The following is a 16,078-nucleotide window of genomic DNA, read 5'->3' on the forward strand; positions in this document are numbered from 1 at the left end:
CTGTGGATTGTAGCCTACCAGGCCCCTCTATCCATCAGATTCTCCAGGCAAGAATACTGGAGTGGGTTGCCATGCCCTTCAGGGGATCTTCCCAACCCAAGGATTGAGCCCGTGTTTCTTACATCTCCTGCATTGGCAGGCAGGTTCTTTACTACTGGCACCACCTGGGAAGCCCCTTAAAAGGTAGGAAATTCTATATCCATGTTGTATGCGGCAACATGGATAGCCTTGAGGAGATTATGCTAAATGAAATAAGCCAGTCACAAAAAGACAAACTGTATGATTCTACTTCTGTGAGACATTTAGATAAGGACAAATTGTAGAGATAAAATGTAGAATAGTGGTTGCCAGGAACTAGCAAGAGAGGGAATGGGGAGTTACTGTTTAATGGATGCAGAGTTTCAGAAAGCTGAAAAGTGTTCTTGAGATGGATGATGATGGTGGTTGCACAATATATGAATATACTTAATATTGCTGATCAAGTGATCAGATGTTAGTCGCTCAGTCGTATCTGACTCTTTGCGACCCCATGGACTGTAGCCTGCCAAGCTTCTCTGTCCATGGAATTCTCCAGGCAAGAGTACTGGAGTGGATAGTCATTCCTTTCTCCAGGGGATCTTCCTGACCCAGGGATTGAACCCAGGCCTCCTGCATTGCAGGCAGATTCTTTACTGTCTGAGCCACCAGGGAACCCTAATATCACTGAACTGTACACTTAAAAATGGTTAAGATGATAAATTTATGTTATGTGTATTTTACTACAGTAAAAAAGCTGAAAAAAAAAGTGGGCAAGGGTATGAATAGATAGCTATTTTATTAATTTGTTATTTTTTACAACTCATCTTAGTATTTTAAATATTATACAATCAAGAATATAGGATATAGCATTCATTGAGACATCATTTTACTCTATCCATTCCCCTTCCATTAGGCTTATGAATGTCTTACATTTTTAATGAAGATTACTATTTCAAATATTCTGTCAACACTAGAAATTTCATAGCATTTTCAGTGATGAATTTGTCCCAGTGGCATTAAAACCTCATTTTGCCCTTTTAAAATCCTATTATCTTTGAGTCATAGAAACAATTTTGTTTCATATGCTACATTTATTTATTGAAGTATTTATTTAAATATTGTAGATACAGGTTATTTGCTATCAGTTAATATTGAGTGTAGTTAATATTTCAGTAAAATAATTTTCATTTGTTTATTTTTCTAGTAACAGTTGTCTTTACTGTCTCTTTTTCTTTTCAGGCAAAAGAAATGCATGAGTAAATTATTAGAATACAGTGCTGATGTCAACATTTGTAATAATGAAGGTCTTACTGCAGTAAGTGCTAAGAGTTTTTGTCTGAGATTTTAGAAATACTTTGAGAAAATAATATCAAAAGTAATAGTAATACAAAGTGTACTATTATTTCTGCAGTTATTTCTTTGTAGTAATTGAGAAGATACAGAATGATTTCAGGTATACTTCTCAGCTAATTTATACATATTGATGTTAAGGGTGAAATATTTAGACTTGGTTTGTTCTGAACTCAGCAAAATGATAAAAGTGAGGCAATAAGAATGATGTGATGTTTGTTTGGTTATGTTGCCTATACTGTCTCCCAACTGCTGTCAAAATTCATTGCCTCTAAGAGTCCTATGGGAAAAAAGCAGAAGAATATCAGTAAGAAAAACTGAAGGCAGTGGATGAGTTTCTTCAGCCAGGTGGCAGAGTCAGAGTGAGACATGTATCTTCTGTATCCATCTCAGGAAATGGGCGTGCTAATGGGTACAGGCCTTCTTTGGGGGAAATGAAAATGTTCTAAAATTGACTGTAGTGATGATTGCAAAACTCTGAATATACGAAAACCCAGTAAGCTGTATGCTTTAAATAGATGAATTGTAAGGCCTGTGAATTGTATGGCATTTTATGTCAAATAAATATACATCTACTTTATGACACGATTAGCCTGAAAAAAAAATAAACATTCTCTTTTTTTTCTTTTGAACTTTTTGTTTTGTATTGGGGTGTAGCCAATTAGCAGAGCTTCCCAGGTGGCCCAGGGGTAGAGAATCCACCTGCCAGTGCAAGTGATGCAGGAGACGCGGGTTTAACCCCTGGGCCAGGAAGATCCCCTAGAGTAGGAAATGGTGACCCACGCCAGTGTGCCTGAAAGATTCTATGGACAGAGGAGCCTGGTAGACTACAGTCCATGGGGCTGCAAAAAGTTGAAAATGACTGAGCAACTGAGCATACATACACGCATGGACGATTAACAATGCTGTGACAGTTTGAGGTGAACAGCAAAGGGACTCGGCTATATATACATGCACCCTTTCTTCCCTAAACCTCTCTCCCTCCCATGCTGCCACATAACATTGAGCAGAGTTCCAAGTGCTATATGGTAAGCACTTGTTGGTTATTCATTTTAAATATAGCATGTATACATGACCATCTCAAACTCCGTAAGTATCCCTTCCCTCCTGGCAACCATAAGTTCCTTTTATAAGTCTGAGTCTCTTTCTGTTTTGTAAATAAGTTCATTTATATCATTTCTTTCTTAGGTTTCATATATAAGGGATGTCATATGACATTTCTTTATCTGACTGACTTCACTCAGTATGACAGTCTCTAGGCCCATCCGTGTTGCTATAAGTGGCATTCTTTCATTCATTTTAATGGCTGAGTAATATTCCATTGTATATATTTACTACATCTTTATCCATTCCTCTGTCAGTGGACATTTAGGTTGCTTCCCCTCTTAGCTGTTGTAAACAGTGCTGCAGTGAACATTGGGATGCATGTATCCTTTCAGATCATGTTTTTCTCTGGATATATGCCCAGGAGTGGGATTGTAGTGTCATATGGTAGCTCTATTTTTAGTTTTTAAAGGAACCTCCATACTCTTCTCCATAGTGGCTGTACCAATTTATATTCCTGCTAACAATGTAGGTGGGTTCCTTTCTCTCCATACTCTCTCCAGCATTTATTGTTTGTGATTTTTTTTGATGATAGTTATAGTTTTGATTTGCAATTCTCTAATAATTAGCAGTTTTGAACATCTTTTCATGTGATTATTGGCCATCTGTATGTCTTCATTGGAGAAATGTCTATTTAGGTCTCCTGTGTATTTTTTGAGTGGGTTGTTTGTTTTGATGCTGTTAAATGTCATAAGCTGTGTGTAAATTTTCGAGACTAATCCCTTATCAGTCACAAATATTTGCAAATATTTTCTCCCAATTTGCTGGCTGTCTTTTCATTTGTATTTTTTGTTTCCTTTGCTGTGCAAAAGCTTTTGAGTTTAAGTAGGTACCATTTATTTATTTTTTATTTCCATTATTCTGGGAGGTAGATCAAAAAGATGTTGTTGTGATTTATGTCAGAGAGTGTTCTGCCTTTGTTTTCCTCTAGGAGTTTTATAGTGTCTGGTTTCACATCTAGGTCTTTCGTAACATTCTTTTTACCTTCCTCCTCAGCTTCCAAATTTCTGACTCCACAGTCAACTTTTCTCAGTTATTTTAATAGATTTAAAAATTTTGTTTCCCTAATTCTAAATAACATGCTAGTATTACTGCTTTTTGACTTTTCAGTTTTAGGCATCACCAATTGCCTTTCTGGAATATGAAGTTAAGTGTTTCTCTTTTAGCCTCACCTCCTCTTATCCCATCAGGTACAAGCACATTTCTCTCACACCCATCCAGTAGAACTGTAATTTTTGTTAGATCATTTTTCACTATTCTAATTTTTTGGCTAAATAAAAACTGTTCATAGTTAGGCCAGAAAGTTTAGTACAGTTGCTCTTTGGGGGTGGGGAGAACGCTGTGTTTTGTGGCATGTGGGTTCTTAGTCCCATGACCAGGCATCATACCCATGTCCCCTGCCCTGGGAGTGCAGAGGCTTAACCATTGGACTGCCAGGGAAGTCCCTATAGTTGCTTTTCTTTCTCTCATAGCATTTTGTTTCTCATGTGATTAATAATTGTATTTTCAAAAAATGAGATACTTGTAGATTCATATGCAGTTGTAAGAAATAATACAAAGAAATCCTCTGTATATTTTGCACAGTTTTCCTCAATGGTAGCATTTTATAAGACCATAGTATAATGTTATGACCAGAATATTGACAGTGATATAATTTATGTTATTCAGATTTCTCCAGTTTAACTTGTATCCACTTTTACCTATTTATGTATGTTAAGTTATAGACAGATTTACTACCTTTATAGGTCTATGTGTCCACTACAGCAGTCAATATTCTTAGTATTTCCAACTCCAAAAAGATGTTTTTTATTTTCTTTTATAACCACACCTTTCCTTTCCTTCATCCCATGCCTAACCCTGGCAATCAGTAATCTGTTCTTCATTTCTAAAATATTGTCATTTCAAGAATGTAATATAAATGGAATCATACTAGGAATGGGCTTTGTGTGCTCATCATATTCCATGGGGATGGATCTTGGTTGTGTGTATTAATAATTCATTTCTCTACATTGCTGACTAATTGGTGTAGATGTACCACTGATTGTTTAACCATTCACCTGTTGAAAGACATCTGGGTTGTTTCCCGTTTGGGCCTATTGGGAATAAAACTGCCATGAACATAGTGTACAGGTTTTTGTGTGAACATAAAGGTTTCATGTTTTAGGGAGTAAAATGCCCAGGAATACAGTTGCTAGGTTGTATGGTAGTTTCATATTTAGTTTTAAAATGCACTGGAAAGCTTTTCCAGGCTGTATCATTTTGTACTCCCACCTGCACCATATGAATGATTAGTTTTCTATCATTCTCGCCAGCATTTGGTGTTGTAACTGTATTTTATTTTAGTCATCTTGATAGGTGTATATATAGTAATATCTCATTATGGTTTTAATTTGCATTTACCTAATTGCCAATGTTGAACAGCTTTTCGTGTTTTATTTGCCATCTATATATCCTATTTTGTGAAATGAGTTCAAGTCATTTGCCCATTTTCTGTTTGTTTTTTTTTTTTGAGTTGTTAAGAATTCTTTGTATTTTGGAGATACCAAACCTTTGTCAGGTATGTGACTTGCAAATATTTTCTCCCCATCTTTACTTTGCCTTTTAAAACTCTTAACTGGGTCTTTTGTAGTGTGAAAGTTTTAAATTTTGATGAAGTTCAGTGTATCAGTTTTTACATTTGTGGATTGTGTTTTTGGTGTCTAGTTTAGGAACTCTTTACCTTGCTGTGGAGCCTAAAGATTTTCTCTTACCTTTTTCAAAAAGTTTTATAATTTTACATTCTATATCTAAGCCTGTGATCTGTTTTGAGCTAATATTTGTCTGTGATGCTTAAGTCAAGGCTCATTTTTTTACCTATGGATTCCAGTTACTCTCGCACTATTTGTTGTAAAGACTACATACTTCCTGTGTGAAATTAGCTTTGTATCTCTCTCAACAATGTTTTAGGCGTCCCTGTACAGGGTTATTTCGGGGCCCTCAGTTCTGTTTCACTCTCTGTGCGTTTGCCATTATCACGCTGTCTTGATTACTCTAGCTATACAGCCTTAAGATCAGGTAGAGTAATTCCTCCCACTTCATTTTTGTCAAGATTGTGTTAGCTACTTTGGTTCTTTCACCCATCCGTATAAATTTTAGAATAAACTTGTCCATGATGAAAAACCCTGCTGAGATTTTTTTAATTGGAATTGCATTAAGCCTATAGATCAATTTGGAGAGAATTGACATCTATACTATGTTGAGTCTTCCAGTCTGTAAACACAGTATGTCTCTCCATTTATTTAAGTCTTTGATTTCTTTCATTAGAATTTTATGTTGCTCAGCTTACAGATCTTGTGCAAGGTTTAAGTGTATAGCTAGATATTTTATTTTCTTTGTAGCAATTGTAAGTAACATTATTTTTAATTTTGATTTCTGCATGTTCCTTGATGGTACATAGAGATACAATTGCTTTTTATGTGTTGATCACATATCTTGTGACCTTGCTGAATTCACTTGATTAATTTAGGAGTTTCTGGTAGACTCCTTAGGATTTTCCACATAGATAATCATATCCTCTGCAAATTAAGATAATTATAGCTTTTCCTTTTCAATCCATATATCTTTTCTGTTTCTCTCTTCATTGCAGTTCAGAATTTTGTTTTCTAAATGTGTATTGTCAGTTCTTTACTAGAGTTTCCCTGAACTTTGTAAATATCCTCATAACATATGTTCACTACCTTTCATCTTGAATAGTTTTGAGGGAGTCTGTTACGGAGACTGCTGATTGATTTCTTGGCTTGCTGTACAGTGTTATTTGGAATATCTCTTCACCATCATCCTGGAGATGCCTTTGCCTTTCTCTTGTTTTGGGTTTTTATTTGTATACCTACCTCGGAGATGCTGCAGGTTTTGTTCCTGAGCATGTTAATAAAATGAATACTGCAGTAAAGCGAGTCACACAGATCTTTTGGTTTCGTGGTTCATATAAAAGTTATATGTAACCAAGAGACACTGCAGGGCGCTTGCTACCTATTCTTGAGCTTTTGGGGAGTTCTGTGATCTCAATTTTCCTTCTTAGTGTTCTCTTTTACTGGCTTAGGGATCATCTTTCTGTTCTGACAAAGCAGACAAAAGCTTCCAAAATGTGTTGCTATTGTGTTCTCTCCTGTTCTTTATCTTAATGTGCATGTTCAGTTGCTCAGTAGTGTCCGACTCTTTGCAACCCCTTGGACTGTTGTCTGGGAGGCTGCTCTGTCCATGGGATTTTCCCAGCAAGAATACTGGAGTGGGTTGCCATTTCCTCCTCCATTATCTTAATAGATCTGTTGTTTAAGAAAAAGTACCCTTTATTGTCATTTCAGTGGTTTGGGAAGAAGTAGGAGCTGGTGCTTGGGTTCAAAGCTATCATGTTAAAACAAGTTGCATGATATATTTTTTTTTAATGGAAAAAAGGCAGATGAAAAATGCGTGGACAGCATAGACCAAAGTTATAACATTATCTTTGAGTTGTAGACTTCTAAGTGTTTTATATTTTTTATCCTCCCGATGTATGTTATTTATGTATGTTTTATGCATTATATGTAAAATATAGGAAATAAAGAATATGACCCCTACTGTGTTGATTACTTTTTAACTTATGTTTGTTTCTGGGGAAGGGAAAACTTTTAGTACCTCTTCTCTAGAGATAAGCTATACATACAGTCGATGGTCATCTAAGAAGCAGAGTATTAGTGATCCTCAGTTTAGGATTTTTAATTACTTTGAACATTGAAATGCTTGATTTTGAAATACATGACTGTGTAACCTATATCCTGATACATATTTTCCCACATTTAAAATATAGGAAAAAATTATATTGGCTTAAATTTTAATCTTTGGTATGCATGTAGTGCTCACAGTTGAGAAATAATTGCATTATTTATTTGCTGTTTTTATATGAAATACTCCTGCATAAATGTTATGTAACTAAATGGCTGTACAGATACACTGGCTGGCTGTGAATGGGCGGACAGAACTACTCCATGACCTAGTACAACACGTCAGTGATGTCGATGTTGAAGATGCGATGGGGCAGACAGCGCTGCATGTGGCCTGCCAGAATGGTCACAAGACGGTAAATTAAGCCTTAAGGACTTTAAGTTGCATGTGTTTTGTTTTTTTTTTAAACTTTGAATTCATGAAAAGCTTTTTGCTGTGCATAATTGGAAACATAAAGCAAAATCTTAAAACATTTTCTGCATCATGTGCACTTCTGATTAGTATATTCTTTGTGGATAAAGGGAACAGAAAATAGTGCTTTAAAATATGTTTAATGTAATTTGGATTTCAATTTTATTTTTGATTCATATTTATTAGCTGTATGCTTTAAATCTTAAATATTAACAAATAATTTAAGTTTATAATGTTTATTCTGTTGTCAGTTTTATCAAACAACTATTTCATTTTTTTTTACCATTTTCATGTTTTTACCATTAAGCCTCAAGTTTTGGAATTAGACCATGAAGAGAGTAAACTGCAGCTTGGCTTAAATAGTTCAACTTGGGTTATTATATTTTTCTACTCCCTTGGCATATAAGTACTATATAAGTACTAGAATCACAGCTGTTTTCTTTCTTACTTTTGATTTCTAAAATCATGCATTTGTTTTATGGCAATACTTTACTGTTATGCCTATGTATAAACATTTGGCTTTTAAAATTGCTAATAGTTTTCTTTCTCATTAGGAGACTGCTACCTTATTTAAAGATTGTTAGCTTAAGATTTTAGATTGACTTTCTGCCTTTTATAATTTCATATCCTGGTTGCTTTCATTTTTTTCCCACATTTAACATTATGGATAATAGAATATTATTTATTTGCTAACTAAAATAAAAAAACAATTGAAAACAAAAAAACACTACCAGCATCTACAAAGATACATAGTTTATATTTATTATTTTGTACACATTCTGAGTCTAATGTTTTTGTTGGAAAAATTCTTAGTGGAATCTGGATTTCTGTCTTTGCAAACACTTTTTTCTTAACCTGGGTTCAGGATGTTGGCTCCTATATACTAAGATGCTTTATGTACAACCTCAGTTCACAAAATATTGCACTTCTTTAAGGTAGTGAGCTCAAAGTTGACATTGTCATACGTTTAATAAGAGTTGGATAAAAGAAGACTCTTAAAAGAAACTCTTATTATTTTTTTCTTCCCTGGCATTTCTTCTGAACATCAGTGTTCATTATTATTTTTTTGTCTTTTATCATCTGAAAACTAATTCAGTGTTTTCAGGATTATTCCTTTTCATTACTTTTTACTTTCTGCAGGTCAGTATTACTAAATTTAAGTCTGGGTGGGGGAAAAATCATCTAAAATCTTCTAGTCTTGACAGGCCCTAGTAAGCAACTGTTGCCTGTTAGAGTCCTGCTGGTAGCTCTTACTCAACAGAAAAGCACCTGCTTTAATATTAAACACTCTGCTGAAGCAAATGAGTGGCATATCATTTACTAAGAGTGTAAACTGTATCTGTTGCCCAGTAACATGTGTAGTAAAAAAACTAAATTCAAATTAGGAATTATCTACAAAAGCTAATTTTAGGTGCCTTGAGCCAGTGAAGAAGCAAAAATTACTCAGAAAACCTTGGTTCAAAACATGTGCATTACAGGGTACATTGAAAATTTAGAATTGCCTACTGAAGTTATTGAAGAGTAGTTAGTATAATACACTCCATATGGTTTACAACCTAAAGCAGGTGTGGTAGAGTAAGAGAGAATTGCTCATAGTCAGATGGCCTTTGAAGAACTGTATTTTCAGATTTATAGGTGGCCTGAGTTCATGGTGGTGATAGGTTTCACAGGGTGAGATTTTGCAGATGTAGTATAGGAGGACGAGTGTAAAAAGCCACGTTGACTTCTGGTTGATTGTATTAGTGAGTAAGTTTCCTTTATATTTGGTCCATTATAGTTACCTGCGAGGATCATACACAAAGGGAATGTTTAGCACTGTTTTCCAATTCATTGTATATATTTTTAATCCTTCAATTAGGGCAAGAAGGAACCTTGAAAAATTAGTCCATTTCCCAGCCTTCAGACGGAATTCCACCTCTAAAAATCTGTGTTGATAGTTGTGTTAATATTACCTATTGTCATAATGTATTTCTGAGACCTGTTCAAATCTTAGTGGATGAGCATATTCTTTTATCTTAAGTTGAATTTGATTTAAGGGCTCTGAGATATAAGTTACTACAGGGTGTAGGGATTATTGATTTTGCTTTTAACTGTATATCTTTACATAAGTTGAACAAAGTCTAAAATGCTTTGTCAGGTATCAGCAAATGAAAATGGCCTTTGTGTTGTCTCAAAGTACTTAACTTTTGCATAAACTCATTAAAAGGTCTTCAGAACTTATGTCCATGTAGACATATACCAGTCCACATAGGTTTTAAGATTCTATTTTTAAGTTTAGAATTAATACTATATATTGATTATATATTTTATGGGGCTTCCCAGGAGGCTCAGTGGTAGAGAATCCACCTGCCAGTGCTGGAGACACAGGAAATGTGGGTTGGATCCCTGGGTTGGTAAGATTCCCTGGAGTAGCAAATGGCAACCCACTCCAGTATTCTTGCCTGGGAAATTCCATGGACAGAGGAGCCTGGTGGACTGCAGTGCATGAGTCGCAAAGAGTTGGACAGGACTGAGCATGCACACATATTTTATAAAATGTAAAACTTTAGAGAGGAAAAGAAGCTCCATTAAAAATATTTTTTAAAGCATATAAGCTCTTTGCAAATTAAAGAGGATGATATTATAAAGAAATGCTCTGAAATTTACCTTTTAATCTCATTTTAGGGAAAATCTCAAGAATGCATGAAAAGATTTTGAACTGGCTAAGAGCTCTAAAGCTTTGTAGAATTTATAATTGAATACTGTGTTCTTGCTTTGATGACACATAAATTATAGATTTACATTACTTTTTTTTACAGATAAAAGATTTGGAAGAAAAATTGATTTTGTCATAATTAAGAAATCAAGTAACTTTTGACATGATTTCATATAGATGCATCTGTTTTGTTAGAGGTAAATCAAGATAAGGATGTTTTCATCCTCTTGCTGGAAGGAAGTGGTTTGGTCAGTTGAAGAGTACAGTATGATCATTTTTGTCCTTGTGACATAATAGCATTATGATTTTAAACTACTTCAGTTCTGACTTTTGCAACCCCCTGGACTGCGCCTGGCTTCCCAGTCCTTCACTATCTCCTGGAGTTTGCTCAAATTCATGTCCATTGAGTCAGTGATGCCATCTAACCATCTCATCCTCTGCTACCCTCTCTTCCTTTTGCCTTCGGTCTTACCCAGCATCAGGATCTTTTCCAGTGAGTTGGCTTTTCTCATCAAGTGACCAAAATATTGGAGCATCAGCTTTAGCATCAATCCTTCCAGTGAATGTTCAGGATTGATTTCCTTTAGGACTGACTGGTTTCATCTCCTTGCAGTCCAAGGGACTCTCAAGAATATTCTCCAGCATTGCAATTCAAAAGCATCAAGTCTTGGGCACTCAGCCTTCTTTATGGTCCAACTCTCACATCCATACACGACCACTGGAAAAACCATAGCTTTGACTATATGGACCTTTGTCGTCAAAGTGACATCTCTGCTTTTTAATATGCAGAGGTTTGTCATGGCTTTTCTTCCAGGGAGCAAGTGTCTTTTAATTTCATGGCTGCAGTCAACATCTGCAGTGATTTTGGAGCCCAAGAAAATCTATCATTGCTTCCACTTTTTCCCCTTCTGTTTGCCATGAAGTGATGGAACCAGATGCCATGATCTTAGTTTTCTGAATGTTGAGTTTAAGCCAGCTTTTTTGCTTTCCTCTTTCACCCTCATCAAAAAGCTCTTTATTTCCTCTTTACTTTCTACCATTAGAATGGTATCATCTGCATATCTGAGATTGTTGATATTTTTCCCTGCAATCTTGATTCCAACCTGTGATTCATCCAGCCCAACATATTGAATGACGTACTCTGCATAGATGTTAAATAAGCAGGGTGACAGTATACAGCCTTGTCTTACGCCTTTCCCAGTTTTGAACCAGTCTATTGTTCCATGTCAGGTTCTGTTGCTTCTTTACCCGCATACAGGTTTCTCAGGAGACAGGTAGGGTGGTTTGATATTCCCATCATTTTAAGAATTGTCCACAGTGTAATCCACAAAGTCAAAGGCTTTAGTGTAGTCAATGAAGCAGAAATAGATGTTTTTCTGGAATTACCTTGCTTTCTCTATGATCCAACAGATGCTGGCAATTTGATCTCTGAATCCTCTACCTTTTCTAAATCCAGCCTGTACATCTGGAAGTTCTCAGTTCATATACTGCTGAAGCCTGGCTTGAAAGATTTTGAACGTTACCTTACTAGCATGCGAAACAAATGCAGTTGTACAGTAGTTTGAACAGTCTTTGGCATTGCAATGAAAACTGACATTTTCCAGTCCTGTGACCGCCGCTGAGTTTTCCAAATTTGCCGACACACTGAGTACAGCACTTTAACAGCATCATCTTTTAGGATTTGAAATAGCTTATCTGGAATTCCATCACCTCCACTAGCTTTGTTTATAATAATGCTTCCTAAGGCCCACTTGTCTTCACCTCCAGGATGTCTGCCTCTAGATGAGTGACCACAGCATTGTGGTTACCCAGATCATTAAGACCTTTTTTGTACAGTTCTTCTGTGATTCTTGCCATCTCTTCTTCATCTCTTCTGCTTCTGTTAGGTCCTTACTGTTTCTGTCCTTTATCCTGCCCATTCTTCATTCTTGCATGAAATGTTCCCTTTCCCCAGTTTTCTGGAAGAGATCTCAAGTCTTATCCATTCTGTTGTTTTCTTCTATTTCTCAGCATTGTTCATTTAAGAAGGCCTTCTTACCTCTCCTTGCTATACTCTGGAACTCTGCATTCAGCTTGGGATACCTTTCCCTTTCTTCCTAGCTTTTCACTTCTCTTCTTTCCTCGGCTATTGGTAAAGCCTCTTCAGACAACCATTCTGCCTTAAATTTCTTTTTCTTTGGGATGATTTCGATCACTGCCTCATGTACATTATTCCAGTCTTCTGTCCATAGCTCTTCAGGCCCTCTGTCTACCGGATGTAATCCCTTGAATCTGTTTGTCATCTCCACTGTATAACCATAAGGGAGATGATTATACCTGAATGACCTACTGGTTTTCCCTACTTTCTTCAATTTAAGCCTGAATTTTGCAATAAGGAGCTGATGATCTGAGCCACAGTCAGCTCCAGGTCTTGTTTTTACTGACTTTATAGAGCTTCTCCATCTTTGGCTGCAAAGAATATAGTCAGTCTGATTTTAATATTGACCATTTGGTGATGTCCACGTGTGGAGTTGTCTCTTGTATTGTTGGAAGAGGGTGGTTCCTGTGACCAGTGTATTCTTTTGACCAAACTCACTTAATATTTGCCCTGCTTCTTTTTGTACTCCAAGACCAAACTTGCCAGGTATCTATTGACTTCCTACCTTTGCATTCCAATCCCCTCTGATGAAAAGCACATCTTTTTGTGGTGTTAGTTCTAGAAGGTCTTGTAAATTTTAATAGAACTAGTCTATTTCAACTTCTTTGGCATCAGTGGTTGAGGCATAGACTTGAATTACTGTGATGTTGAATTGTTTGCCTTAGAAATGAACGGAGACCATTCTGTCATTTTTTAGATTGCACCCAAGTACTGCATTTTGGACTCTTTTGTTGACTATAAGGGCTACTCCATTTCTTCTAAGGGATTCTTGCACACAGTAGTAGATATAATGGTCATCTGAATTAAATTTGTCCATTCCTGTCCATTTTAGTTCACTGATTCCTAAGATGTAGATCTCCGCTCTTATTATCTCCTGCTTGACCACATCTGATTTATTCAGTTGCTAATTCATGTCTGACTCTTTGCAACCCCATGAACTGCAGCATGCCAGGCTTCCCTGTTCTTCACTATATCCCTGAGTTTGCTCAAACTGATGTTCATTGAGTCAGTGATACCATCAACCATCTCGTCCTCTGGTGTCCCCTTCTCCTCTGCCGTCAATCTTTCCCAGCATCAGGGTCTTTTCCAATGTGTCAGCTCTTTGCCTTGATTCATAAACCTATCTTTCTGTGTTCCTATGCAATAGTCGTCTTTACAGTATCAGACTTCACTTTCAACACATCTACAACTGAGCATCATTTCCACCTTGGCCCAACTACTTCATTCTTTCTAGAGCTATTATTAATTGCCCTCTACTTTTCCCTAGTAGCATATTAGACACTTCTTGACCTGGGTAACTCATCTTCTGGTGTCATATCTTTTTGCCTTTTCATACTGTTCACGTGGTTCTTGAGGCTAGAATACTGGAATGGTTTGCCATTCCCTGCTCCAGTAGACCACATTTTGGCAGAACTCTTCACTATGACCTCTCTGTCTGGTGGCCCTGCATGGCATGGCTCTTCACTTTATTAAGTTACACCAGCCCCTTCATAAAGACAGGCTGTGATCCATGAAGGGGAGCTATACAATACCAGAATTATTGTATTGTCTGTGGATATTGATTTCAAATAGAAAATCATTTGAGAATTTGATTATTCATCTGGCTTACTATATAGTCTGGCAACTTTTTTCTTCTTCTATCCTTATCTATCTCCTAAGGTATATTCTGTCTACTGATTACATAATTAAAGAAAGTGTTGTGAACACTTTGGAAGATACTTAAGAGTAATGATAGTATTGGTACTATTATTGCCATTATTATTGATGATATGAATCTGTAAAAACAGTACAAGGATCACTACCTGAACTCTTTAATTCATTTACTCTTGTGCAGTAAGCTAGGTCCAGTGTGTTGTTTGATTTTTAATCTCATTTTTAGAAGTATAGTTAAAAAAACTAATATTGTTGTGAAGATATAGTCGCTGAGTTGTGTCTGACTCTGTGACCCCATGGACTATAGCCCGCCAGGCTCCTCTGTCCATGGGCAAGATATATGTATAATTGACTCCAGTTTTTTTGACAATGAGTTGAACTTACTTTTTTATAACTTTTTTCATTGTCTTTAGGTCTTTAAGATTTATTGACATGTTTAATTGCCACAAATGGTTGATTACTGTTTTCCTGGAATAACTTGGATTTAGAAACTCTGGAGAACTGTCAGTTGGTTCAGTCTCAATTTTATGTAAGTCAGAGTATATAGAAGGATTAGTTTTTGGACTAATTTCAGTTCACTTAAAAAAGAAATTTTATTTTTATCAGAATAAATTTTATATTGCTAAATTTATACAGTGATATGAAGGTTCACAAGCAACATGAAATGATAGTTGAACTATGCTTAGAGTAGATGATCTTTGATACAACTGACTGCATTTTTTTTTTCCTAAAATTGTAGGCTTGTTAAGGAACAGTTCACTTACGTTCAGTCAGCTCTCTTGAAATTTTTAGCCAGAGTCCAAGCTTTTCATCCAGAGAATTATAGGACAGCCATGCAAACTTAATTGAAAGCTTTTGCAAAAACATTAACTGAATTCAGCCTTGAGGCACAATGGTAAATGTACTTAACATTTCAGAGTGTGTTTTTAGGGTCAGAGTAATTTTATTTATTCTGAAGTTAGAATTTTCCTTTCATCACTTCTGAGAAATGTGAGGATATAATAGAAAGTTCTGTTACTGTGGTTTTTTCCTAACACAACTGGATAATACTGATTTTTGCTCGATATTACATATGGATTCAAAGTCTCAATAGGCTTAGGTGGACAGGTTTCTAGAGAAGACCTGTGTAAACCAGTCACTGATTAGTGAGTTGGCCATTTTATTTAGTATATAAGTTGTTTGTGCATTGCTGTCCTGTCATCAGAATTACTTTTAATAAGAGATGAAAGATGCTTTTTTTGTTTTTTGATTATCATTTCTTTAGTAATGGTAATACAGCAACTCAGATTTTTACTTATGGTTTAATACTGAGTATCTGTTACTTTTTACTTTGATCATTGTTGTTCAGAGAGTTGACATTGATAAAGCAGAACTGCCTTGGATTTCTTGCTTTGTGATTTATCAGCTTATTGGGCACAGGTGGTCTTGGTTAGTCGCTGCCTTCAATTAAATGACTTTTGAGATTGACCCAAACATTAGGTTTGCACGTTAGTTTTCCACTCAGGATGTTGTTTTATCACTTGAAAGGTCATGAAGTCTGTTGAAAGTGTAGTTTCTTTTTATGGATTTCTTGAAGGCCATATACAAATCCCCTTTCGATGCTTTTCTTTCAGGATTCCTTCCCAGCAGTTTCTTACTCTGTAAGGAGGAAGACTCCCATTGTAGATTACCTAGGAATAGGAGAATAGTGTGATGTTGTTGTTGTTTTAAAGGGAAGAGGGCTGGACAGGGAATTTGAAGTTCTGAATTATTTAAAAAGCACATTTTCCTGACCTATATTAGATACATAAAATGATTTCAGTTCAGTGTAGTTCTTGAAATTGTTATGTTAACTTGAAAGGTATAGGTAATCAGCTATCAGTCACAGATATTTATGTTACTATACCTTTACATGTTTACTAAATTGTAAACTGCTGAACTTAATTTTTGCAAGTAAATGAGAAGCCATGAAATTTTGAAAACGGGAGCTTACG

At 35.9% G+C, this 16,078-nt stretch overlaps 1 protein-coding gene across 2 annotated transcripts in view; it reads left to right on the forward strand.

Annotated features, from left to right (window-relative positions):
• The window catches only part of HACE1 (HECT domain and ankyrin repeat containing E3 ubiquitin protein ligase 1), a 108,706-nt gene that overhangs the window by 13,892 nt on the left and 78,736 nt on the right, over positions 1-16,078 (forward strand). The window contains exons 5-6 of one of the 2 annotated variants that reach the window (XM_018053122.1): positions 1,258-1,333; positions 7,433-7,564. In XM_018053122.1, coding sequence (XP_017908611.1) covers positions 1,258-1,333; positions 7,433-7,564 — 208 coding nt within the window. The remainder of the gene's footprint in view (positions 1-1,257; positions 1,334-7,432; positions 7,565-16,078) is intronic. The other variant, XM_018053123.1, reaches the window with a different exon arrangement.

Source organism: Capra hircus, chromosome 9 (assembly GCF_001704415.2).
Source record: "Capra hircus breed San Clemente chromosome 9, ASM170441v1, whole genome shotgun sequence".
Taxonomy (NCBI): domain Eukaryota; kingdom Metazoa; phylum Chordata; class Mammalia; order Artiodactyla; family Bovidae; genus Capra; species Capra hircus.